Below are 25,889 nucleotides of genomic sequence, written 5' to 3' on the forward strand. Positions count from 1 at the left end.
ATGTCAGTGATGGGCTGACTGCATTTTTTTAAAAGAAGGGGGGAGTGGGCCTTAGAGGCCTCCTGTCATGTGTCTCTCTGCTGCTAATTTGATGCGTACGCCAACTCCAGTGACCACGGTCACACCCGTTACACATCCCTCTCCTCTGAGATAACTGTTCTCATGATCTTGAAAATGGAGGGATTGTTTGCAGGAATGGGAAAAAGCAGCAAGCTCAATCTGCTTCCACTGAATTTCGTCAGTAAGCCAGACAGCAAGAACGTGGGTGTGTCTTGGATATATTGTTTTAACTCATATTATACAGATTCTTTAGGTATTGAAATCTTTCCCACACCTCCACAGTGTTGTAAATAATATAAAAGAGGCTAAATTAAATTGTTATTATCACATCTCTAACTATAAACCAAGGTAAAATTACATTCTCTATCCTATTGTTGACTCCAAGGTTGGACGTAAGCTGCCAGTAAGGAAATAAAAACAACAGACAAACGTGCCCATCATATCATCAAGAATAAGACACGAAGCTTCATATGAACACTTTTATTAAAGGGATCACAGGTAGAAAAAGCCATCAGCAGTGCTGGAGACCAGCTACTGCCGACAACCAATCACAGCCTCGCTGAGACACATGTGAGATCTCCACCTGGCAAGAAATGTAAAACCCAGAGCATTTACTCCAAAACCATAATTAAAAAGATTATGCATATTATGGGACCATGTTGCTTCGCACACAGCAAAATTAAACACACCTCTGAATACCAGTGCTGCCTGTTTGTACTCTGGCACAAACAGCAAGAGTAAAACTGAATCCATGAATCAGGAGAGAACCAGGGTGGCCATAAACTGTCATGCAGTTCAGAACATTACACAGAGTTCAGGAATATAAGCAGTGGGAAGTCAGTCTGATAGTATATTCGGTTGATAGTGTTAGAAAAACTTTAGCTCATCCACTGGAATATTGGAAATTTTGAAGGCTGTGATATCAGTGAGAAAAGAGATACTGACTCAGACAGAATTACAGCAGCAGCACGTGGCGATCACATCTTTTAAGATGGCAAACATCATAAACCAGTATTCACTGAACTGCACACATTTAACATACACGAAATTCAGATCTGGGTAAACTTTAAAATCAACATCTGACAGACTAATGAAAGTTTCGTCAACAATCTGCCAGTCAGAGAGCAGGTACTAAAAACAACAGTTTTAAACTGAAGACAACTTCTGCATATTGAAACACAAGAAGTCATCAAAAACACCCTGTTTTCAGTGTGGCACTTCATTAATGACCACACAGAACAGGCCACTTAAATTTCAGCAATACATTAGAGGCTATCTACAGGAGCCAATCACACGGTGTCAGCTGATCATATCACAGCGTGTGGTGGAGACAATAATCTGTAACTCATGCCTGACAGAGGCTGGCGTTATAAATCCTGTCACCGGGTGTGTCTGCTCAGTAACATGTGTGTTTGCTTTGACAGATGTGAAGATTGAAGTCTTAAGATTCAAACAAGAAAGAAAAAAAAGTCTTTATTCGTTCTGACGCATTCATACAAATACTCAATTTCCTCATTGGCTTGGCAAAGAGCTCTTTTGGCAACTGCTCATAAAACTCCGCCAAACATGACCGGGTTGTTGTTCCCCATCTGTCAGACCTATTTCCTCGATCAAACTAAAACCAATGGCAATGTCAGTGTAGGTCCATATCCTATACGTAACTGCTTCCACATACTTCAAGTGTTTTTTTTCTCCTTTATTTATGTCATTCTACTGACATTTTGAATGATGTATACAGTGTTATTCTGACTGTACAAAATACTATGCAGCCATAGCATGAGGTGGCTGGAGGTGAGGTTATGAAACATTTGATGGGTCGACGGGAAGACGAGATATGGGCTGGGTGACACCAGAGTGAAAACTGCTGCTACAATATCATGAGGTGAAGGGGAAAACATGAAGAGTCAAGGTGAAGATGGGGCTGATGGGATGTTGGGGAGAGAAAGGGTAATGGGTTATCTGGATGAAGAAGCAGTACAAAGGGACAAAGTTGGGTGTGTGGGGGGGGTACAGCAACGCCCCCCTTTGTCCCCTATCGGTCCATTTCATCCAGCAGGGGTGTGGCGTCTCCAGTGATTGACATGGGTGTGCTCTCGATCATAGGGCTGGGTGACGGTCGTGGCGTCATCCTCTGAGATTTCTTTCTGCCCTCTGCTTCCTTTTCCTTCAGCCACTGCTCGGCCATCTTGCCCCAGTCTACTGCGGTGGAGCTGCTGCTGCTTGGCCTGCAGTAACAGAGGACAGAGGGAGATGGCTTTATTGGACAGCATATGAAAGGAAACCCAACCGAACATTGGGAGGCTGTTTAGATTTTATATAATTCTTACTACAGGTTTAGCACCGCCTTGTGGCAGAAAACTGCAACATGAACATAAATTGTTGCCTGGCAGAGTGACAAACTTCAAAACAGACATTTCACTTTTAAGAGTTGGAGGTGAGGGAAAAATCTGAACTGCAGATGAAGTCTTAGCACAAATAACTAAGACTGAAGGACTGCCATTTTGTACTTACTTTGGCTGCTGTTGTGGCGTCCGTCCTCGGGATGAGGTGGAAGATGACGGTGTGCCCGATGAGTGGCCGTGGTGACTGCTGTGATGGCCGTGATGTGACATGTGGCTTCCATGTGGGTGGGCGTGGGCATGAGAATGTGAAGACTGAGGGGTGGAGCCTGGGTATTGCGGTGTGCCCAAAGCTTGCTGGCTCGGTGTGGTATACGAGTAGCTGGGCGTCATCATGGGTGTCGCCATAGGTTGCTGAGGTGTGGCAAACACCTGCAGGAAATGAAGTACACATCGATTGTGAAATGAGTCGAGGTAAAACCACATTCAGTCGGCTTTAATGCTGCCAAAAAACTTTTGGGTTCCAATTTCCTTCAGTGATGGGGACCCAAAGGTAGACAATGTCACCAATTCATTCTGATCATGTCAACAAACATGCTAATGTTTTGGTCTTGTGGCCATCATCAGAAATAGTCTGATAGATAATATTTAATGTGGCAAAAACCTTAGGAACTCAATTATTAATAATTAGACAAAGGGTCAATCTTATCTTGTAATTCAGGTTTCCAATAGTGTCCGGGACAGGTCACCATATCAGCTAATGATCCGTTTTCCAAACTACACCATCGCAAGCTGGTATTTACCATTTCCACAGAACCCAATTTATCTCTAGTGGACACCGTGCACAACTCCCAACAGTCTGTTGGGAGTAATCACAATCCCCAAAACATCCTCTTCTCTTTTAAAAACAAGAAAGCTGTCCTCACATGATAGGCAGACGAACTCCCTCCACCTCCTGTGCTGCCACCGTAGCCGTACTGGCTGGAGCCCCACTGTGCAGGTGTGGTGTTGGGGTTCTGACCCTGGCCCGTGACTGCGGCGATGGCATTGAACATCTGAGATGTCATGTTGCGTGGGAGGGCGTTGACAGCTCGTGTCAAGTCTAGTGAGAAAGGAGGGAATACAGCAGAAAACTGTAAAATTAATAGAGCCTAAATTGAAAATCTAGATTAATAAATTGGGGGAAGACTGCGGGGCTCACCTGCAATGTTAATATTGGCTGGGGTAGCGTTCAGGGAGGCAGGCGTCCTTGTTCGGCTGCTGTTACTGGGAGTGATGCCTTGAATGAAGGAGAAAATGTTTAAACAATCACCTATAATGTATTTTAGGAGCTGTGATACATTTTATAATGTATAGTTATAGCACTTTCATACCTGGCACAGGGTCCTGAAAATGGTCCTTAAACCACCGGAAAAGCCCATTCACCGTAGGAAAAATCTGTGAACGGTAGCGGAATCCATCTGGGGTAATAGTCACATACTCAATCCTATGGAGAGGATAAAAAATAAAGCATTTCACATGAAGGACAACCTTCCTGTTAATCAACCAGAAACCTTTCAACAAATAAATAAAGAAATGTATATTTGTACCACATTTATACATCCGACTTCACATTTTCTTTCATGAAAGTAGGAAACAAACATTTCCACATACCGTGGTTTTGCACGTGGTTGGTAGCCCAGGATGAATTTTCCTGGTAGATCTTTGCATGCTGAAATAAAGTAAGGGATGAAGGTGGGCTTCTCCCTCTTTGTCCGCATCAGCAACTCTTCCATTTTCTGACAGATAAAGAACAAGATGAGCAAGATAAGATGTGCAAGCCAAGACAAAACAAACAAACAGCTCACAACTCAATTATAAGAACAATGTCACAAAAAAAAAACAAAACTCAATATACATACCTCCCTGCTTCCCCTGTTGCACTCCTGGAAGTACTTATGCCCCAGCATATCCCGGGCAAATGACGCCATTGGCTGAATGTACCGAGCAGTAATTTCATCCAGATCTTCAAACTCCTGCAGTGAATCAAAAAAACTCTGTAAGCAACACTTCAACACCCCCCCCCAACAACAAAACCAGCTTACCTCATTGTTGATCCACAGAGTGTGCCCTAAGCTGAAAGCATTCTCTTTGCCTTCTTCTCTCACATCAACATGCTGGTAGATGCCATCAGCCACCTATAAAACATTATATTTAGTCAGAGTGGAGCATTTGGTACCAAAGAAATCATTTAAGTCTTTGTCGCATCTTACTGCCAGGTCTTGCTTAAAATGCTTGGACACAGCATTTTAAGCAAGAAGCATTTTATTACATTTGTTATTTTCAATCAACCAAAGTTTTAACCCTTCTGCAGTGCTCGTTTTCTTACCTTCCAGGTGACTGTGAGGTGGTTTTCTCCCTTGCTACTGGGCCTAATAATTAAGTCACCCTGATCCAGAGTCTCCATCATCTTCTCTGCCTGGTTGAAACTGATGTTGTGGAAGTTGGGGTGGGCAATCACACGCTTTATATATGCTAAAAAGCCAAAGACAAATGGTATAAGAATTAATTTTGTTAAAGTCCACACTACTAAGATTTTAAAAAATGCAGTGCTGTCTGCAACTTCAACAACCAAATATGTTTTGTATACTTCATATACTCACGTGTTCGCTGTTGTTTCTTTTTGAACTCCTCCTCCAGCTTTTGGTCTTCAGACTCTGTGTCAAAGTCATAGTAGCTGTCCTTAGGGAGCTTCCATTCGTTGGCCTTGTCCATTAGATCAGAGGTGCGACACGTGAGGTCAACGCTGAATTTCTCAATGTCGATTTTCATGATTCGACAGTGAACTGTCATGCCCACCTAAAGTAGAAGGAGGGAAAATCTGTTAACACACCAACCAAGGCTGAAGGATGAAAAATAGAAAGTAGTAATAATACAGCTCTATCAGGACTGGGCAGTGTAAGTGGACAAACAGGAAAACAATTGCAGGTGAGATCAACCAAATAAAGGGGGCACAACAAAAAATGCCTCACCTTGACCCTCTCCTCAGGGTGTTTGACCACTTTGTCACTGAGAAACTTGGTGGGAATGAAACCCTGAACACCATTATCTAATCTGGACCGTACTCCAATGGCCTGACCTGGACATGACCCACTGTCAAAGTGGTTCCACACCTGAAGCACCACACACAATCAAAATTATAAACATGATCGTCATGGCATATCTGTAACACAAAGTTCACTCAGAAAAAGAAATAAAGAAAACTCGATGTGTGGTACCTCGCTCAGTTCAGGGAAATTGTCCTGCTGGCAGAAGGGGCACTGCCAAAGGCCTGTAGCATCATTACGGATGGCCTGGTCATAGCTCTCTCCCTGAGGGCGCCGGTGAGCGATGCCAGTTACTACACTAGTGATCAGCTTACCTGAAAGAAAGATATGAAAAACCTTAATCATAGGCTAAATTATGAATTACACATTTCTACCATGGCAGACAATTGACCAGCATCACTCCATTGAACAAGTGAATGAGATTCTTATTGATGAACTGAGCTTAATTCGAGGCATCATATCTTAATGTAGTGTATATTACCGATATAAAAGGTCTCTGGAGTCTCCTTGGTGAGCATGTTGAAAACCTCCTCAGTGTTAGGGACTCTGTACGCAACTCGTAAGTCTTTATACCTACAGCTCAGCTCGGCACGGATGTCATACAGAGTAATTCCTTTGTTTCCGTAACCCTGCAGGCACATAACACAGTAGGATGACTGGTCACAATATTTTTAAACCTGACTCCTGAATCCAATGGTGGTAGAAGATAGAACTCTCCCTTTTCTGAATAAAAAGGTAAAATGGACACATGAAAGACAAATAAAAAGAAATGCTTGTTTTTCTTGTTTTTTCTTTTTTTGGAGTGTTGGTTCCTCTTAGGCGTATTTTTCTTTGGCAGGATAAAGTATGATACTAAATTAGTCAAAGGTACAACACACAGACACTGACCTGTCTCTCAAGCTCTTCAGCAAATGCATCCAAGTCCAGGTCTTTGAGACGTTCGGGATTTTCCAAGATCTCCTCCAGAGCTCCGGCTGGATTGGCATCTTCTGCCGACTCATCATACTCGAGCGCGTCTACAGCCATCTTGCGAGCCCACTCGTATGTCTCAGGGTGTACACGAGAGCCATCCAGGACCTCAATGTAGGAGTCCGTACTGCCAGGAGAGTTTGAGAGAATGAAAAACCGAGGCTGATTTAAAATAATTCACAGAAGCATAATAGACTCAAACATGTGCACATCCAGCCCTTTGAGAAATATCGAAATGGTCTGAAAATTTCAAGACGAAGTTCCAACCTGTCCCCAAGCGAAGCCGTGTCAATTTTGATGAAACCAGCACAGTTGATAAAAACCTTGGGTCCCATGTGACACATTGTGACGAGCTGTGTTCTGTTTTCCAAACGAGTATTGTTCTGCTTCAGAATCTACACAAAATAAAATCACAGTGGTTAATAATGTTATCAATGATATCTTGCACATACGCTTTACATATCAGCAGCAGAAATGTATACCTTGAGAAGATGTGAACCCTTCCTTGGTCCCAAACCACACACATACTGAACCAGGCTCTGAGTATGAGGGTGTGCGATGGCTCTGTTCACATCTACTCCAACCTCATTAACACGGTTGATGAACTCACAGTAAAGAGCATCGAGCAAATCCTCCTTCACCACATGTTCCTAAGACGGACAAGAGAGGACAAACTACTTTTTACATATGCACTGTATGTAGCTGCTGAAAAAAAACAGCAAGTCATGCTATGATTGAAGCTGGCCTACGATTGATGAATTCACATTGACTAATACACGATTACAAGACAGAGATCGAGAAGTGTCTGTCCTGCTTACCCTGTACATTTCTAAGTTTAAAAATTCTTTTTACTAATACTGACATTACAGTGGGACACCGTAAAAACAATTTCACTACAATGGAAAAGGCTTGCATATGAGTTGAGTGTAGAGTTGATAATGAAACTGACATAAATCTAATTTATTATAATTTGTTCCTACAAATGATGCGTTTGACTAGGCTGAAAACTTGACTGAGAGGTTTCTACAGTTTAACTTTGCAGGACAAGCTTTGATTGCAGTAACAGGTGTATATGATGCTACAGAAGAAAACAAAGTAGACAAACATAGCAGTAAAAATCTCATGTTACCCACAAGAGAAAATGAGTAATGGTATCTTTGTAGTGAAGCAGCAGCTGGTATAAAACACCTTGTGATACCTAAAAATGCTAAGACAATACTGAGCAAAAAATACAGGGAATATAAAAAAAATTGATTTCAAAAAGCTCTCTTTGAAAGTACATATTAAAATAAATGGCTTAAGTTTTGCATCCAAAAATGACAACGTTCACAAGGTTAATCTGCCCCTCTCCAGACACACATCCATGCAATACTCAAAGTCCCAGACTTTTACGAGCATGTCTGGAGTCAAAGCAGCAACTGCTGTTGTTATGCATTTCACCAGCAACCCTGTGAAACTCAAAAATCCCCTCTTTCTAACATTACAGTAAAAGCATTTTGAATTTGGATGATTCTTTTTGATTTACCCTGTATATACTAGCCAATCAAAAATCAATGTCTTCATTCACTCACCTGCAGTGGGTGTAGTTTGAGGCAGAGAATATCCTCATCAGTGCTGCAGACCTGAGCATACTCCACCAGCGGATCCTGGATCTTCCTGGCTATTGAAACAGCCTGTCGCAGCAACGGAGGATAATCCCTAAAATCAGCCTGCAGACAAAAAGCAACAGGATCACAAGAAATAATGAGAGCTAACACAGGGTTGAAATTGAACACGCTTGCCGGTTGACTAACAAACAATTAAACCACAGACATCTTTGTGTAATTCTATTGTAGGTGACATAACAAATATGTACCTCAGACTTCTTGCTGTTCATGTACAGCGTGGCCAGTTCATTGTCAACAAGTTCCACTCCTACAGCAGGCAGAGAGGACTCCTGCTCAAGCTCGCCGATAGTTCTCTTGATGTCCTCCATTATCATTTGGGCATCTCTGTAAACACGTTCATGTTTTTAACATTTCTGCTCTACATTGTGAATGCTGTTAAAAATGTGTACAAGCATACATTTAGAAAAAACAGGAGGTAATCTGGTGATTTACCGGTTTTCTCCAGCAACAGCTACTACATGAGGTTTCTTGCCTGACAGAAACCTCTTGAGATTTTCAATGTCACTGGCCTGATTAGACACAATTTAAACAAAGACTTTTAAGTGACTTGTTTTCAACAAAAAACCATTACAGAGGTGCTACAGCTGTGTTTTCTGCTTCTACCTTCTTCTCTCTCTCATCCTCCCTGAAGGCGTTCCTTCTCTTCATGAAGTAGGGTAGACGAAGAAAATCCATCACCTCTCCTTCCCCGTTGATCAGAGCACAGAATACTGGAGTATCTCTGCCAGAGTAAAGTTTATATACACGAAAAATCTTACTACTTTTTTTCGTATATGCTATACTTAAATGTCTGTGCTTTGCTGAACGCACCAACAACTCAAGCTACTGATATATACACACCTGCTGGGCGCATAGGCTACACCAAGCACTCTGATGCCTTTTCCCTGATTCTCATCCATCAGATCATCATCTTCCTCAACCTGCTGATCTGGCCTGTACGGAGCCACTTTCAGCCAGTTATACAGTCGGCGACAGCAGGACTTCAATGATAAATGGGGGGGGGGGGAGAATAAATCATAATTAGTTTTCAGATTAAAAACACAAATAGATTTTATATCTACGACATCACAAACGTAGTCCAGCTTCTCAGACTGTGCGCTTTTGATTGTCTGTGCAAGACTGATAGGGAATAATAGCACAAATGGAAGAACAGATCACATCAATGTGATAGAAAATTACCCTGATAATGCTCTCTTTGGCCTCAGCAATCAGTTTGCTCTTAAGCTCCTTGGCCATCTGAGGGTAGAGGAACTGATTGAGAGCTCTTTCTATGGCTAAAGTTCGCTGCCTGTTCCACTCCTGCACCTGGTGACTGAACTCGTCCCTGTAGTAGAACTGTTTGATCTCGTCAAAGTACGTCTGGTCCCCTGCATACCTGTGGAGAAGCACAGAAAAAATGTAAAAAACGTGGACAAAGGGCAGAGTGTCTTAATATTTCCATTAATAATTCAAAAGCCTAATTTTTTCCTGACAAGGATGAGAGAAAAAAAAAAGAAAAAAAAAAAAGAACACGCTAAAGCCAGAAACTCAAGAAATTAGACTCAACGGGTTTATCCTACTTTACTACTCTTTTATTGCGACATCCAAGCAAGGTTTCTATGCAGGCGCTAAAAATGGGACAACCGTTAGTCACATCAGAGCCTGTGTTTGGTGTCCAAAGGCCAAGGAATGTTCATTAATTACAAAACTGATAGGATTCATAAGAACTCAGGATGTTTTATGATGATGCTTTTTTATGATTCTCCTCAAATGGTGAAATAAATCTAAACATTAATGAGCTTAAAAGATTAGCTTAAAAGATTAGCTTAATCATCAAGTCTAAAACAAAAAACACATATACAGTTACTCTTTCTTAAAGAACTATTTGACACCATTGATAAAATTAGTTAAGAAACAAACAGTATTTTAAATGCAAAGGTGCCAGAGACTTTTGACCACGCTATACTGCACACATGTTTAATTTTCCCAGTGGGATTAATGTTAATAGGGGTTCTGCCTTGTGCTTAGTGGTTGAACTTTACACCAAACAGTTGTCATTAAACTACAAATATTTAAAAAAAAATTGCGTTTAAAGCACATTCCTATGTGTTTCAGCTTCTGCAGCTAAGCACACCAGAATACTCTAAAGATTTTGATTAATATGCACTAAAAATGTCACTCTATTTACCCTTTAACTCCTATAAGGTCTATGCAGATATCAATGGTAAGTAGCCCCTCATCCTCTGCAAGGCACATCTTCAAGAACTGATCCCCATTCAGTTCTTTTACAGGCTTGTTCTTAAGATACTTGAAAGAGTAGGCAAAGTGAGCTTCGTCTACCTCCTACAGGGAGAAAGAAAGGCAGGGTTAGAAAGAGCATGGTTTATATGTCTTTTTTTTTTTTTTTAAACCCAATTCTTATGAATAGCTGTGTACCTTTTTGCCCTTTTTTGTAGGTTTGATGTTAACCTTGGCTCTCTCCTGAAACGTCTGTCGGAGAACATGTCTGACCAGAGGTTCCCGAGCAATCTGCATGGCTACCATATACCTAGTTCCCTCCAGCACTGCCTCTGGAGTAGAGAACTGACTGCAAACGTAATCTTTGGCCAGCTCTACGGGCTCAGCAGGGAACTGCTCTGTCTCGTGACGTTGGTAACTGTCCCTCAGATTTTCTCCAAATTGCTCTGGAGTTAAACCAAACTTTTTAGCCAAGCCATCTGCAGAGAGAAAGAAAGCAGAAAAGAGTTAGTAATCCTCCTTAACCACTGAGATTACATTTTCCAAAGCAGAAAGGGAGACTAACCAAGTCCCACGCTCTGGCAGATGCTGTACATATCCCTACGGGATGCCAACTTGAGATCAGGTCCTTTCTGCTCTTCTTCTTCTTCTACCTCTAATTCCTCCTCATCTCCTAAAGAAAGAGCCATGGTGATTTATTTATTTATTTATTTTAAATATATAGCTATCCATTATTTAGTGAACCACGTTTTTCTTACCATCCTCTGACACTTCTTTGATCTTCTTGAGCCTCTTCTTGTTGGCTTTGGCAGCGTTCTGCATCTTGGGGATGTCTCGTCCGTAGTAGAGCAAAAAGTGATTGTAGACATCACCCAGCTCTTCAAGAGTCTGTACATCCTTCAGCCTTGAATAAGGACAAAGCAGAATTTCAGAGGAGAAATTAAATAAACGATTACTTTTCTAGCCTACGTTTCACCAGTAGGCTCAGTAGTGCTATAAAGTCATACCTCTCCATGTCAGTAGTGTCCAGAGGACGAATACCATCGGCCAAAGGTTTGTCAGGGTCAGCAGAGATCTGCTCAAACTGATAAGATTGCATCTTCTGAAACAGACGGGTCAGGTTCTGCTTCCGGGTCTTTAGCTGAGTCCACTGGTGAGTGGAAGAGGAAAATATTAAAATAGAAACCAGAAAACTTTGCTGTTTTTTTAATGCAGCTACTGGAAGCAATGTAAACGATTACTGATGGATTAGTCTGTATCCATTTCTTATTTGACAACGCAATTATACCTTCTCATCCCACTGCCACACTTTCCACAGGTCATTGATGTTGAGCTCTGGTTCAACATATTCTTTTCTGTAGAAAGCTATAAAAGGAACCTGGGGAAAAAGATACAAGAACTCTTTACAGTGTCCCATATTTTACTCATATTAAAATAACACTGACAAGCTCGTATCTTGAAAGGAATATGCAGCTCACTCTACCTCAAATTGTTGATTCCTCATGAAGTTAAGGGCCTCTTTGATCTTGGCAATTGTGCTGGGACCTTTTCTGCTGAAGTTTGTGGTTGTGCCCCTGTCTAGGTAATCTGTGCTCTCCTGTTAAAGGCATAAAAAATATTTCAGTGAGGCTTCAGGAAATTATGCATCTCTCATCTGAGTTCCTGTATAAAATATCTGCTGTTTTTTCCTCGTCTCTTAAGGACATGACTTTCAAACATTGTTAATCTGCTATAGACAGTTCTTCTGTCCTTCAGAACAAAAGGAACAAATGCCACAGCATGCTAAAATTTGCCAGATTTTCAGCAATAAACTCTTTGGAAATCACCTTGGTGCAAAGATACTATTTTATGGCTGTTACATTGTGAGATTCAGCAAGAGAAATGAGAAAATATTATGTGTGTGCAACAGTCTTCTAGTAACAAAATGCTAGAAAATACTATTTAAAATTGGCTCTTTGCCAAGTTGTCTATTGTGTGTAGAATACCGGTTCACTCCTTGAGTTACGAGCCTTTTTATGCTTGAATGATTCATAGTTCAGTGTTAATTAGCTTAAACAAAAAAAACATTCCTGAAACTGCTAAGGTACAAGGGCTGGACTGAAAATGAGTGAAAAAGTAGTCAATGCCCAAAGAAAGGCTTTGAAAGATCTTCAGGAAACCTGGAGAACTATTGCACAAGACAAATCTAAAGAAATGAGGAGTGGCTCAAGACTTTTGCACAGTACTGTATGTATGCCATGGGGCATGAAGCCTCTACCTGCATGGAGATTGTAAGAGTGGAAAACCCATGTCTGAAGATCCATTCTGCTTCCTCTTCCAGCTCATCATCCTCAGCAGGTTTGACAGGAATAGCTCGCAGCTACAAGCCAAAAAACGAACAGTCATGAAAGCAGCCTCAGGTTCGCAGAGAATAAGTACGTTTACAATAAATTAACCCCAAAACACACACCTGGAACCGCTCAGGCATGTCTGTGGAGCGGATCTCATTGTCCTGGTCAGTCATGTGACTACTTTCGAGCTCACTTGGCTCGTAGATCTCAAAAATGCTTTTCCTCCCCAGCCTCCTCTTAGTTTGCTTCTTGGGTCGGTCCCAGCCTTCTTCATCTTGATCCTCTTCCTCCTCCTCACCCTGGTCATATGCATCAGCATCAAAGTCAGCAAAGTCAAAGTCGCCACCGAAAATCTCCTGAGCTTCCTGGAGCGCACTGTGGAGACACAGAGAGAGAGCTTGTGACTTTTTATTTTGTGTTTAGTTTGATTAAATATTTCACACTAATTGACACTTGAGACAAAATAACTGAATGCAAAGGAAATAATAGAAAAGTGCATTACCCTGCACTGAATTATATATATATATTTATTTTTTTTTATTAAGGAATAAATCACCCAAAGATCTTCAGCATAAACTCCAACACTCACGCATCAGTGTATCCTGAGAACTTCTTGCCCCTCTTTTTGGTGATGGGCTGGCCATCATCATCCACAATGAAGTCATCGATATCTGTGGAAGTATAACACAAACTTACAACCCCACAGCCCAATCCAATAGAACATCTCAAATAAAATGTGTTACTTTCTCATTATTTTTTAAGACTCCAACCTGATTCTTCATCCTCTCCTTCTTCATCATCATCAGGCTGTTGCATAGGTTCATCAACAGCCTCGCCTTCCTCCAGCTCCCCTTCACCATCCGGATAAAATATCTCATCTGCGATCAAGTCCTTCTCGTCATCATCTTCATCATCATCCAGTGTTTTTACACGGTCATATTTCTTCTTCTGTGATTCAAGACAAGTCAGTTCAGGTGGATTCAACTCTTTCAAGTGTACAAAAGTGACTTGAAATTGTTAGATGTAAGGGTAAAAATAAAAATGTAGACAGGAACTTACCCTCCTTTTTACTTTGACACCCAAGTTTTCCTCAATTAGGTCAAGGTCGTCATCATCCAGGTAGTCATCGTAGCCTGCAAAGGTGAAAAGTCTTAAACAGAGGAAACAACTTCAAGCTACCACTGCCAAAGCATGTTTATTCCAGTGTTTAAATACAAGACTGGAAATATTTTTTAATGTAGATATAAAGATTTACTTGACACATTAACACCAGAGTCACTGAAAATCCCATTTTGTCACTTCCTATAAGAACGGCAAATAACTCATCTGTGTTAGACCTTTACTTTCTTTAAAAATGGACAACATGAATGTTAACTGTAAAGCACACCAGCAGAGAACTAGCATTGCATCAAACATCACCCGCCTGGGTAAACACTGGGATGCATCTGGATCCACAACATATGGAGCTAAATGTGAAAGATGCAACATGTGGCCAACAGATGCCTGGAATCTGTTTAAGGTCAGCTCTCATTATTTAGAAACATATTTTCCCCCGACTTTAAATTCTACTGTGCAAAAAGAAAGGCCATAACACTGAAAACTGCAACTACAGTATAAGAAAACAGTCATAAATTTCAATCTATTGCCTCATTAACTATATCTGTATTATATTAGAAATACACTACTGGCTGAGGTACCTGTAAAAATGACAATATGAGGCTATTTTTCAGTTAAGATGTGACAGAATATACTTTGTTTATCCTATATTTGTAAATAAAATGTACTTTTCTGCCAGAGCAGGCATCAGAATTTCAGAGATTTAATATTATGCTAAGAACATAATTGAAAATGTTATATCTTAAAATCTATCAGTGCTCCTTGCTCAACCACCTAAGTAAAAGGTACCGCTTTTCCAAAATTACTAACCTCATTTAACATTTTTCTACTACTTAATTTTTGCAGTAACCTTTAATATATTGGCATATTTAATGTCAACTTCTCAAGGAACCGAGCCAAATGATCACAATTAATCAAGCAATGTGTTTATACAGACTACATTTGGTCTCAGAAAGAAAGAAAGAAATACAAAAAAGCATTTATAATAGGGCAGGAGTGTCAACTCATTACCGTAGAAAAGATATAGTCAAATGTTTTCACTTTTGAGGCCTTACTGCACCTATAACTCAAATCAGCATATCATTTGTTCTGATGTTGGTACTCTAGATTAACCTGCTAATGAAGCCATAATATTGGGTAAATTTGTGTATTTGTGGTAAGAAAAACAAACTTTAAAACTCTGTTGTGGGCAAAGTCACTAAACCTTTGATTCTTTACTTTCCTTCTCATTTCTTCGTATTCTGCTAAAAAACCACTGGCCTGAACGTTAAGACTCCACTAAACATACCATGTGGTGGCTGGCAAACAACACCATAGGATAAAAACGACATCACACCTGCTGTTGCAAGTAACCATTTCTAATGGTCATGCACCCCTCGATTTTTGTAACCTGATGCATAGTGCTGCCGCTGCTGGGTTGGGGACACATTGTCACACCCGATCGTGTCAGGTTTGCAATTTTTTAATGATGTATCAGTACAGAAGCTGAGAGTTGTTGCAACTGCTTAAAAAGACAGATTTTCTGGAAAAAAAGGCACTGCCTTTAATTCTCCTTTACATGGTCTCCTGAATAATAGGTGTTGCCTGAGTGGCACCACCTATTATTCAGGAGAATACTGCAGCTGCTACCAGCGCTATAATGGCGAACATAGATGGATAAATGGATTTGATTGTGTCATGACCTTCTCAGCAGAGTGCAGAGTGACCAAAGCGGTGGGTATACTGTGGCCTTATGGTTCTCCTTCAATGCATTACTTATAGGATTCAAAATTGCTGCTTAGTAGGGTACCAACATGGCTGCAAGACTGAAGTAACCAAGATCATCTTCCACTCACTAATATGGTGTGATATGGCATAATAATGGGGCATGAGTGTTTTCACTCTATTGACTGGACAGGTTAAATAGATATATGTAATTAATCACACAGGTTTAACAATTTTTTAAAAACACCAGGTGAACTTACTGCGCTTTTTTTTATGTCGACGCCTCACTTCCTCCTCTGAATCACTCCCCCCGCCACTTCCACTTTTTTCTGCTTCTTCCTCCTCTTCTACCTCGTCTCCATCATCAATGAAGTCACGTAAATTCCCTTTCTCATCCTGGTCTTCTGGGTTATCGTCTTCTTCCTCTTCATCTGCTGAGAAATGACAGATGAGGGGTCCACATGCCATACAACTTCAACACACATTCCCAAATTTAAAGAAATCAGATCTTACCATCTTCTTCCAAAAATCTCTGGTTCTTCTTAGGTTTTAAGTCCTTCTCCTCAAACTCCTCCTCTGACTCTTCTGCCTCACTTTCAATAAAGTCCGACATGACTGCTATTCCTGAGAAAGGGGTTAAAATGCTATTAATAAAAATGTCATCAATCAGGCAATATTGGGTTCTCCCAAAATTCTCCTGACAAAAGCCAAATACACACAAATCTTACACTATACTGGATAACATTGTGCTAGAATAAGAAATGTAATCCTTAATATAAAGATTGCTTAATGTCCCTTTAAACTATTACTTTTTTTTACATATCTCAATGTATTACCAAAGATGTTATAATGTCTCCTGTATTACATATAGATTATTTATCAGGTTATTACTGATTATTAATGACTTTGTGATTAACATGATAACAATTTGATAGTAATGTATAATAGTGCTGTGCAGGAATTTTGATTCTTTACTTTCCTTCTCATTTCTTCGTATTCTGCTAAAAAAGTGTTGCATTCTACTGAGACAATTTTTGATGATGCTTTGGCATCCTGATCCATCCTGATGCATTTCTCATATCCTGTGTCAGGTGTTTGATGATTTTTCTTCTTATTTCTTGAGGACATGTCTTCCAGATATTGTTTATCTGCTGTAGATAGTTTCCCTCAACTATTTATGAATATACTACACACCACGCTGAGCTATGTAAAGTATAAAGAAATGAGGGTTTAGCTTCAGACTTTCACAATAAAGCGAAAGATTACATCTGAAAACGATGCCTTTTGAGAGCTTCATAAAACATATGTGTGTAATGTTGAGAAACAACGCCTAACGTTAACAGCAACAAAAGGGTATATTTTAGTCAGCCCTTTGAATGATTTTATTCTCTAGCACTGTTATAATGCCAGAAAGACTTAACAAGCGGGCTTTAACAATGACTTCACCTAGTCATGTCGCAATGCGTACACACACACATACAAAACACTGGCCGTGATTACCGTACAAACAGCATACTTGCTTTAAATATAACGGTAGAGTGAGTTATCCGGGTGAAATCTTCAAGTTAAAGGAGTAAAAGGTTGTTGTATAAACATTTTTTGTTAATAAAGGTAGCTAAAGCTAACGTCTTCGCTAGCAACGAACGAGGCTAAACGACAATTAGCAATGCTAATAAACTAGAAAGGAACGTTGCTGCTAGTACAACGGTGGCACGTTGTTGCTTTGAAACGTGTTGGCAATAAAAGGCTGCTGTACCTAAAGTAAATTCACCATTACATAAATTAACCAAGGCCTCCAAACCAACTTCGCAGTTTAACGTTGGCTAGTTAACGCTTTAGCATGTCGATATGTTAGCCTGGCATTAGCTGGGAAGACAACAACAGCCATCAGCATTAGTACTAACTACTTGAAAAAGAAGACATCGCAGTGAAGACATAGCATATAATCACGCTAAAAGAAACTTACTTACACGTATCAGTGGGGTAGCGTACTCCGAATATATTAACGGTAACAACTGAGTTGTATTGTATGTTATATTTCGAAGCTTGCACTTGTAAAAATGGCCGAGAACGAGCGGCGTGATGACAATTCCGGGATGCGGTAAGTGAACTTCCAACCTCTTCCGTTGCAAGGTTTTTATTTTTTTATTTTTTTTATTAGTAATATAAACATACAAACAAAATGCACCATATATTACAGATTCAGAGAATAGACATTTCTTACATATTAGCAACTTTCATACATAGTGAAAATAAAATATAAAGATGGGGTCACATAATTTAACAAATTATTAACTCACTAAATCAAAATCTTCCATAAAGGAAACAAAAAAAGCAGCCTTTTTCTTTTTAACTAAAGTCAAAGATTTAACCAACAGGTTTAAGTCGTTTTTCCAGTAAGCTAGTGTTGGTTTAGTCTTAAATTCCGTTGCAAGGTAGTGATGTGACGTTCTTCGAGGCTTCGAAGCGTGATGTCACGGGGGTGGGCGTGGAAAGGATTTTGGCCGGGGCTTCATTTATGGGAGGAGCTGAAAATGATGACGTCCGAAGCCTCGCTGCCCGGCTGTACCACGTGACTGGTTCATGAAGTGGTTCGAACTTTGCCGCGAGGTATGACAGATATAAACCCCTCAGACTTCATTCAAAAATGTGGGTGTTTGATGGAGAGTTGCGGTTAGTGAGAGTTTGGAGACAGTTTGGAGGTTTATGAGAGTGAGGAGAGAAAGTCAGGAGAGAATGGAGCCAGCTAAGAAGAGGAGGATGTCCTCCCTTGTGTGGGAACATTTTGATTTTATTTCTCCCAACAAGGTATGTAAATTTCTACATAAGATGTATTTTCATAATACTGATGGTGCAATACAATTTATGTTAAGCGGCTTTACTTTTGTACAAGGTGAAGTGTTTGCTATGTGCCAGGGAGCTGGGATATAACAACAACACCTCATCCATGCTTAGGCACTACAGAGCTTTGCATGAGAATAAGGGGAACACCGATTGTGGAGCAAGACCAGGTGAGCCATCAAATGCCATGATAATATAGCATGCAGTAATGTTACTAAATAATATAACAATATTATACAGCTGTTATAAGTTACGTGTGTGATATTTATATTTGTGCTTTGTCTTTATTGTCTTTCCTCAGGAGAACAATCTCAAATAGATGAAGACCTGGTTAGCATAGTGATTGAGGACTCCCAGCCATTTAGCATTGTGGAGGACAAAGGATTTAAAAGACTTGTTAAATCATTAAATCCTAGCTATGTTCTCCCCAGTAAAAAGGTCATAAAAGCAGTGAAAATGTTGTTTTTACAGAATAAAATGTGAACAGGCAGGACTGAGGCTCAAAGCCTCAGTGTGTAGCTGTCCATACCTCAACGTTACAAAAGCACAACTACTGTCCACACCCCCAACCACACCTCACCTCACAGTAAATGATCATTTCCATTTTAAGCATTTCCAAATAATCATTTCCCATACTGCCAGTATAAATATACACAGTATACTGCCATCACTACAATATACATGTTTTACACACTCCTTTTGTTGTTGACATTTACAGGCTGTGTGCAAAAGGCCACACTCTTCTAATATTTTTACGTCCAGTAGATGTCCTACTAGAGCAAATGAAGCTTCAAGAAGCTTTGCGCTCATGAAGCTTCATCTGCCCATCACTACCCTGCGGTTTACCTGGATTCTATACACACATAAACAACTAAAATAACACCATGCCATATGACAACCTTTACTATCGTTAAGGTATTTTTTCTAGTATAAATATCATTTAAGATGCCAAACAGTACGCTTAAATAACCCCAAAACCAAATAAGACCGCGCAGATGCCGTTCCGAGCCGCTAGAGGCGCTGTCTCCTGAGCTCAACACTGGCTTACTGTACGTTTTTAATGACGTAGCGAAAAATAAGGCAAATCTCTGAGAAGGATCAACGGCTGGATGTGCTTGGCTTTTAAACAAAGAAGGAATGGGTAAATTAAACTGTGAAAGTATGCCACGCTTTGTACAGGCCATTTTGTTGTTGTTTTCCTGTGTGTTTGGACTCTCCCTTGGCACGGAACTGAGCTTTGTGACCTGCGGATCAGTCATTAAACTGTTGAATTTAAAGCACAACGTGAGACTACACTCGCACGACGTACGCTACGGGTCCGGTAAGTTTGCTGTCAAAACTAATCTTTTCATTCATAAACACTCGTGTTTTTCAGCTAACAATAACTACAGTTATTTTCCTTCGTAACTAAGTTTGCATTGTTGGATAAAAATACAATTCTGACTTTTTAATTTTCATCCATTAACTGTGTCAGTGTGAGTTTGTCATAATGTTCAACTTAACTCCATCATGTTTGCAGTTAAATGTGACACGTTTTAGGAGGTCAGCTCAGTTTCTAAGGTTTGCTGGTGAGACAAATAAAAACGTTTATGTGCACAACCACAGTTAGAACACAGTTACGACTGTTTCTGTTTCTTTGTGGTCTTTTATTGACAGACAGAAGAAGCGAAGGTGAAATCACATCTCCAACACAAAATGCAGCCCCTCTAAGTCAGCAGCATAAACTGTGTTTACACTGGTTCTTTCCATCTGTACTAGCTGACAGAGCAAGAACCCAGGGTGGTGTTAAATATGTGCAAGTACTAGTCAGCGATAGAGGTTTAGAGGTATCAGTTATAACAACCCCATAAACTCTGAGTACAGATGCAAATGACACCTGTACACAGTAAAATACTATCATGATATGTTTCCAAGAAGATGGATGGTATCATGATACAACAATAATCAATAAGCTGGTGCCCTTGCAATGAGAATCAGCGCCTCTGAGTCTGAGGCCTTGATCCTCAGCTGGTAAAGGTTGGAAGGCACACTCCTGGTCAGGAAGTGGAGATGTTCAAGTATCTTGGAGCTGAGTGTAAAAGCGAACCTGTTGATTTACCAGTGAATCTTCACCCCTACCCTCACCAGCAGCCATGAGCTCTGGGTAGGGGTCGTCACAGCAGATCATCTGCCACCATGTCACTCTTTTTTCCTCTGTAAGAAACTCTGCATGTCCTCAGCCTTGTCTCTCTAACTTTGTCTCTAAACTGCATGACCTCACGTCTCCCTCTAATATATAAATTTCTAATCCTGTCCATTCTGGTCACTCCCAACAAAAATCAAAGCATCTTCTACTCTGCCACCTCTAGCTCAGCACCCTGTGTTTTTGTCAGTGTTACTGTCTTCAAACCATACATCACACCAGGTCTCACTGCCATCTTGTAAACCTTTCCTTCTCACACCTTCTGTCACAAATCACCCCTGATATTCGTGACGTTTCATTCCTTTTGTCTCCAGTGAATACCTCCACCTCTACTGTTTCCTATTAGAGTACCTGCATGTTTTAATCCTAATATCAGCATTTGGCACTGGTGTATGCAATAATGCGTCACAAAAGGAAATAACAAGAAATGTTACTGTATACTCAGAAAACTCTAGGTATAACATTGTTTCACTGCACTGACTTGTAGTTGCACACCAGCATATGGAATTGTTGTTTGCCAAAAACCGACCAATAAAGCAAACCTAACCTTCATCACATACACAAAGTTCATAAGTTATGCAGAGGACTGGTTTTAAATAACAATCTTCTATTCTAGATGAAATTTTATTTTTTTATTTGAACTGTCTCTAATATCTTTAACAATCCTCTGCTGACTGTGTCTCTGAGGCAGGTAGTGGACAGCAGTCTGTAACAGGGGTTTCTGCAGTAGAAGACAGCAACAGCTATTGGAGTGTTCGCGGGACCAGTGATGCCTTGTGCCACAGAGGTACCCCAGTTAAGTGTGGGCAGACGATTCGCCTCACTCATGTCAACACAGGACGTAACCTGCATAGCCACTACTTCGCCTCCCCGCTGTCATCTAACCAGGTGGGTGGTGGGAGAAGTACAAGGGAAAAGCTGAGAGCTTTGGGGCTATGTGTGGGATTTACCAGGTTTCTCTTTGCAAAAATTGGGGAAGGATGTCAGTGTGTAGAAGATGGACTTTTTTTTTTTTCTTCTTAATCAAAAAAGCTGATAATAAATTTAGGAATTAGGAAGATTAGGAAAAACACTGAAGCGATAAACAGCTGTAACATTTATTAATGTGTAGTCTTGTGTAAACACACACACACAGACACACAAAAACAGGGTGCCTGCCTTTCACTTTTATTCAAAACTAAACCAACATTTTTGCAGTGAAACTGAGTTGACAGCAGCTTTTATACTTAACAAACTCTCTGGGAAAACAGCCTCGGGTCAGCGTAAAACTCCCAAATCCTGAGAAAGTGTGAGAACACTGTCTGACCAAAGTGTCAGAGGGTTGGAAGACGCGTACCTTAGGAAAACAGAAATTTTAGTTTATATTTCTTTACATTTAATATCTGAGATATTAAAATATAATAAAAAGAAGTGCAATTACAACTGTACATCATATTTTTTCTACATGATAAAGAAATGCTGAAATTGTAATAATTGGGTGTAACAATATATAACCTCCACACACTGTCCAGCTTATCATCATTTTTTATTGACTTACAACATTTCAGTCTGTGTGACCTTCGTCATGTACAAAAAAAAACAGTTTCCTGGCTAGACATCTCACACTGCATACTATCAATCAGGTAATGAATGAGTCCACTCGAAACTTCAACACAATCTTCAAAAAGCCAAATAACATTTAACATCACCACCTGATCCGAAAACTGGACCATCCATGTCTCCTGTTCTGAAATTGTCACTTAAATTCATAAATTACCTCAATTATAAAACCAGTTTACAACAAATATTCATACTTTGGACAAATCAGTGATGTATATTTTTAAAAAAATACCAACATCCCAATATTAACAAATCACATCTCAAAACAAATCTAATTTTAAAAAAAATTATGAAGAAACTACATTGAGTACAAGTTCTGCAAATTCTTTTCTCTTCAATAATAAATCCCCAGGGGGTGGTGGCAATGCTCAATGCCACAAAATTGTCAAAAGATGCTATATCATGTTACATATTATTAAAATGGGCTGCTATCGCATAATACTTATGAAAGTGGCAAATCGCATTTGCCACTTTCATAAATTTGTAATCACACTTATAGTCTGACAATATTTACCGGTAGGTGGATGAAAAAAACTATGTGGTTTTACTAGTATGGCACTGGGAACAGTTTCCACACCTATAATTTCCATTTGTATGGGGACTCAGAAGGATCTGGCATGGCTGATCGTATCACGTGTTTTTGGCCAATAAATATCTGGGTGTGTTAGATCATTTTGAGTGATCGAAAAATTAGTGGAAAAGCTTGCTTTGTGAGTTACAAGACTGATTCATCCAGATCGATTCTGATTGAAAGATTAGTTTATCCGGTCAATAGCCAATAATAAACATTCCTATAATAATTTTTAAGCTTTTAGTACAACTGTATATCAATGTGAAATTAGCACAATAGTAAATAATTTCATTTACATAGACAACTATGACTGCATAATATACACTTTATATTGACAGGAGCTCTCATCCACTCATGAAGCCCAGTAATTTGGTATGAGCGGTACTAGTACACCATTCAGTGGACTGGGATGTATTTCACCGAACCTTTGGTGATGAGATAAGACACCAGATTAAAAAAAAATGGTATACATGGCGTTGTGATCTATTAACTGATAAATATTAAAATCTGTGAAGGTTGTTTAACACAGTCAACAGCTATATTTACGCAGCTGGGAAACTGCAAAGGACAGAATAAGGATTTTTGAAAAATCTAAAAATTATAAAAAAAAAAGGAAACCATCACTTTCTTTCTCAGGCCTAGAAACTGTTTGGTGACCCCTGGCAACCACAACCAGCAATGCCTCGTGCCATCAGGGTACCCCGTTTAAGTCTGGGCAGATTTGCCTCAGTCATGTCAAAAGATGAGTGATTTGCACATCTGGATTTTTCATATATAAAATCCAAACATGTAAATTAGATTCAGACAGTATCCCACACTGCACAAGTCCCAGGGGCAGCCCCATTCACACAGGGGCAGCCACAGTCACACAGGTCTAGAAACCACTTGGAAACCCCTGACAACCACAAGTTGCTAGGAAAAAAGCTGTATTCCCCGACGCTAACCACAAATGAATAAATTTTTTTAATTTCAGTTGGTCTAGTGTTTGCTGGAGGTTGCAAGGATTTTGGTTTGCCAGGGTACTCCCCAACTGACTTCTAGGTCTGTGTGACCGAGGCTTTAGATGCAGTAAAGAGCAGGACATTGGTCAGATATGGACAGGCGATTGCATCTACAACAGATTTGTTCTCACTCCAGTAAATACCCCTGAAAAAACAGACCGAAGCTGGTTAAGCTTCTGAATAGGATGTGATGTGCACATTCAAGCATCCATGCATGTATCTTCTAAACCATTTATCAGAGTCAGCGTGTGATTAACCCCCTTTGTTTTCATTTGGATTTGGAGGGAAATGAGCCTATTGGGTCAAAGGGGTGGGGTCATATAGGGTGGATGTATCCTGCAGGTTAAGGAATTTTACAGAATTGTGATTTAATAATTTTGTTTGGTTTAGGTGAGAGGTGGCACCTTCAGAGTTTACAGGATGCATAATGATCTAATGCTGGCTGTCAATTTTGAAGACAGTTCTATGGGCTCAGTCTAATATTACATAGATTAGGGGGCTGCCAGGTAAAAGATTGTTGTCTAATCTGACTGATCTAGATATTTTCATTCCCACACACAGCTCAGTAATGTCTAGTAAAGTTTAGTCTGCCGTGCATGCATAAAAACATCAGGAGGTTATTTTGTTTAAAAATGTCTAAACATTGTAGGGTTTCAAAGAGCTTCCACAAAAGAAAGCACCTCATCTTCTTCTTTATTCTGTTTTCACTAGTCCTCTGATCTCTCTCTCATTTTTCACAGGAGGTGAGCGCATTTGGCGAAAACGGAGAAGGAGACCACCTCGATGAGTGGACGGTTCAGTGCGGGGGATCCGTATGGAAGCGGGAGGAGGCCATCCGCTTCCGTCACAGGGCCACTGATGCACTGCTGTCTGTGACGGGGGAGCAGTATGGACGACCGATCCACGGTCAGACAGAAGTTCATGCTATGTCAAGCCCCAGCCAGCACAGTCTGTGGAAAGCCATGGAGGGTATCTTCATGAAGCCCAGTGAGAGCCCAGGAGGCAGTCGAGACTACAGTCACCCACACACAGAGTTCTAAACTTCACTTTTCTTTCTCTGCTTCTGTCTTTTTCTATTTTCCTCTCTACCTATTTCTGTCTCTAATTATATCTGTTCCAGCAGTCCCTTTCCTTCACCAGAACATACTTTGGAAACAATGCAAGAAACTCATAGATCCAGCAGCTAAGCAGCTACACTCAGACTTAATCTGTGAATGGCACTATAATTTGACTTAAAAGGTACAAGAAGACATTGAGTATTGAACGTACTGTTTTATTGTATGCCAACACTAATGTTTTTTTTCTTTTGCATTTTGTAACAAGTATGTCAAACAAGAAGTTGTCCTGTTAGCTTTAATTTATTGTTAAACTATAACACAGAAGACACTGCAGGTTTTCCACATAAAAAAATAAATAAAAGTCGTCCTGTGTTTAGTTGATCTAAAAAGACATTGTTACAGTTGTGCCTTTATGCTAAAAACATTGTAATTGTTTACATAGTGGAGTCTTTATTGTATTTTATGGTATCTTATACCATGTTTTACACAAGTGACAGCGAAGCAGTATTAATACAGAAAATGATTCCCCCCCTTTAAGTCAGTGTTGCATATGATTTACCCCACACTGATAACGCATAAGAAAATAAACAGTTTTTTCTGTGGATATTTGTTAATGTTAACGGGGACCTATACTCCATATTTTTCAGAATTTAAAGTCCAATATAATCTTTATCTTTATTTATTCTGTCCTCTTCCTTGGTGCAGACCCTCACTTCTCAGACAGTATCTCCCTTACCCCTCCCTTCGAGCCAGCTTTCTTCTGATTGGCTACCTCTTACAAACAGTAGGTCTGCACAACAAGTGGGCAGGGATCTGTGCTTATTGTCTGGACTGAATGTCTGTATAAACATGTAAAGGAAAAAATCTGTTAAATAGACTGTAATTTTGACCACATTTAATATGAGCAGAACCCACCATCATATGTGAATGACAGAAAGTTTGGAGAAAATATTATCTTTGTTTGCTCAGAAGTGTAGAGGGAAAGTAATGTTTGACATTCATGCTGCCTGTGCATTTATATGTGCTCCAGAGGTTCAAAGGAAAAATGAATCTGCAGTGAATACCTCATATTAAAGAGTTTTTTTAATGCAAATCATTGTCAGTGTGACTTCTTTGTTCCATTTCTTACATTATACCTTAAAGCAAACT

General features: G+C 40.0%; 2 protein-coding genes across 4 annotated transcripts; one reads left to right on the forward strand and one right to left on the reverse strand.

Moving 5' to 3' along the window:
• Window positions 1–525: 525 nt before the first annotated feature.
• On the reverse strand, window positions 526–17,595 carry supt6h (SPT6 homolog, histone chaperone and transcription elongation factor). 3 transcript variants are annotated; one of them, XM_080866951.1, is made up of 37 exons: window positions 17,459–17,595; window positions 16,002–16,112; window positions 15,749–15,919; window positions 13,728–13,801; window positions 13,439–13,616; window positions 13,258–13,339; window positions 12,788–13,043; window positions 12,596–12,697; window positions 11,822–11,935; window positions 11,627–11,716; window positions 11,346–11,488; window positions 11,097–11,242; window positions 10,904–11,011; window positions 10,537–10,817; window positions 10,289–10,443; window positions 9,301–9,496; window positions 8,962–9,101; window positions 8,725–8,842; window positions 8,554–8,630; window positions 8,310–8,445; window positions 8,026–8,163; window positions 6,937–7,104; window positions 6,722–6,849; window positions 6,374–6,581; window positions 5,967–6,114; window positions 5,657–5,799; window positions 5,411–5,551; window positions 5,042–5,237; window positions 4,768–4,913; window positions 4,484–4,576; window positions 4,301–4,414; window positions 4,053–4,177; window positions 3,773–3,885; window positions 3,601–3,678; window positions 3,326–3,501; window positions 2,572–2,831; window positions 526–2,285 (listed from the first exon to the last, which is right to left on the reverse strand). In XM_080866951.1, exons 2-37 carry the CDS (start codon window positions 16,099–16,101, stop codon window positions 2,093–2,095), a joined length of 5,235 nt encoding a protein of 1,744 aa, XP_080723077.1. In that variant the 5' UTR covers window positions 16,102–16,112; window positions 17,459–17,595; the 3' UTR covers window positions 526–2,092. The 3 variants fall into 3 exon arrangements, with proteins under 3 accessions (XP_080723077.1, XP_080723075.1, XP_080723076.1); XM_080866949.1 differs by having other exon boundaries at window positions 15,749–15,922; XM_080866950.1 differs by having other exon boundaries at window positions 15,749–15,922; window positions 17,455–17,577.
• A 1,140-nt stretch (window positions 17,596–18,735) lies between these two features.
• On the forward strand, window positions 18,736–25,230 carry sdf2 (stromal cell-derived factor 2). The gene is made up of 3 exons (XM_080866975.1): window positions 18,736–19,650; window positions 21,203–21,399; window positions 24,423–25,230. Exons 1-3 carry the CDS (start codon window positions 19,467–19,469, stop codon window positions 24,720–24,722), a joined length of 681 nt encoding a protein of 226 aa, XP_080723101.1. The 5' UTR covers window positions 18,736–19,466; the 3' UTR covers window positions 24,723–25,230.
• The last annotated feature ends 659 nt before the right edge of the window (window positions 25,231–25,889 follow it).

The sequence above is a fragment of the Rhamphochromis sp. 'chilingali' genome (genome assembly GCF_963969265.1).
Source record: "Rhamphochromis sp. 'chilingali' genome assembly, chromosome: 19".
NCBI classification, from domain to species: Eukaryota; Metazoa; Chordata; class Actinopteri; order Cichliformes; family Cichlidae; genus Rhamphochromis; species Rhamphochromis sp. 'chilingali'.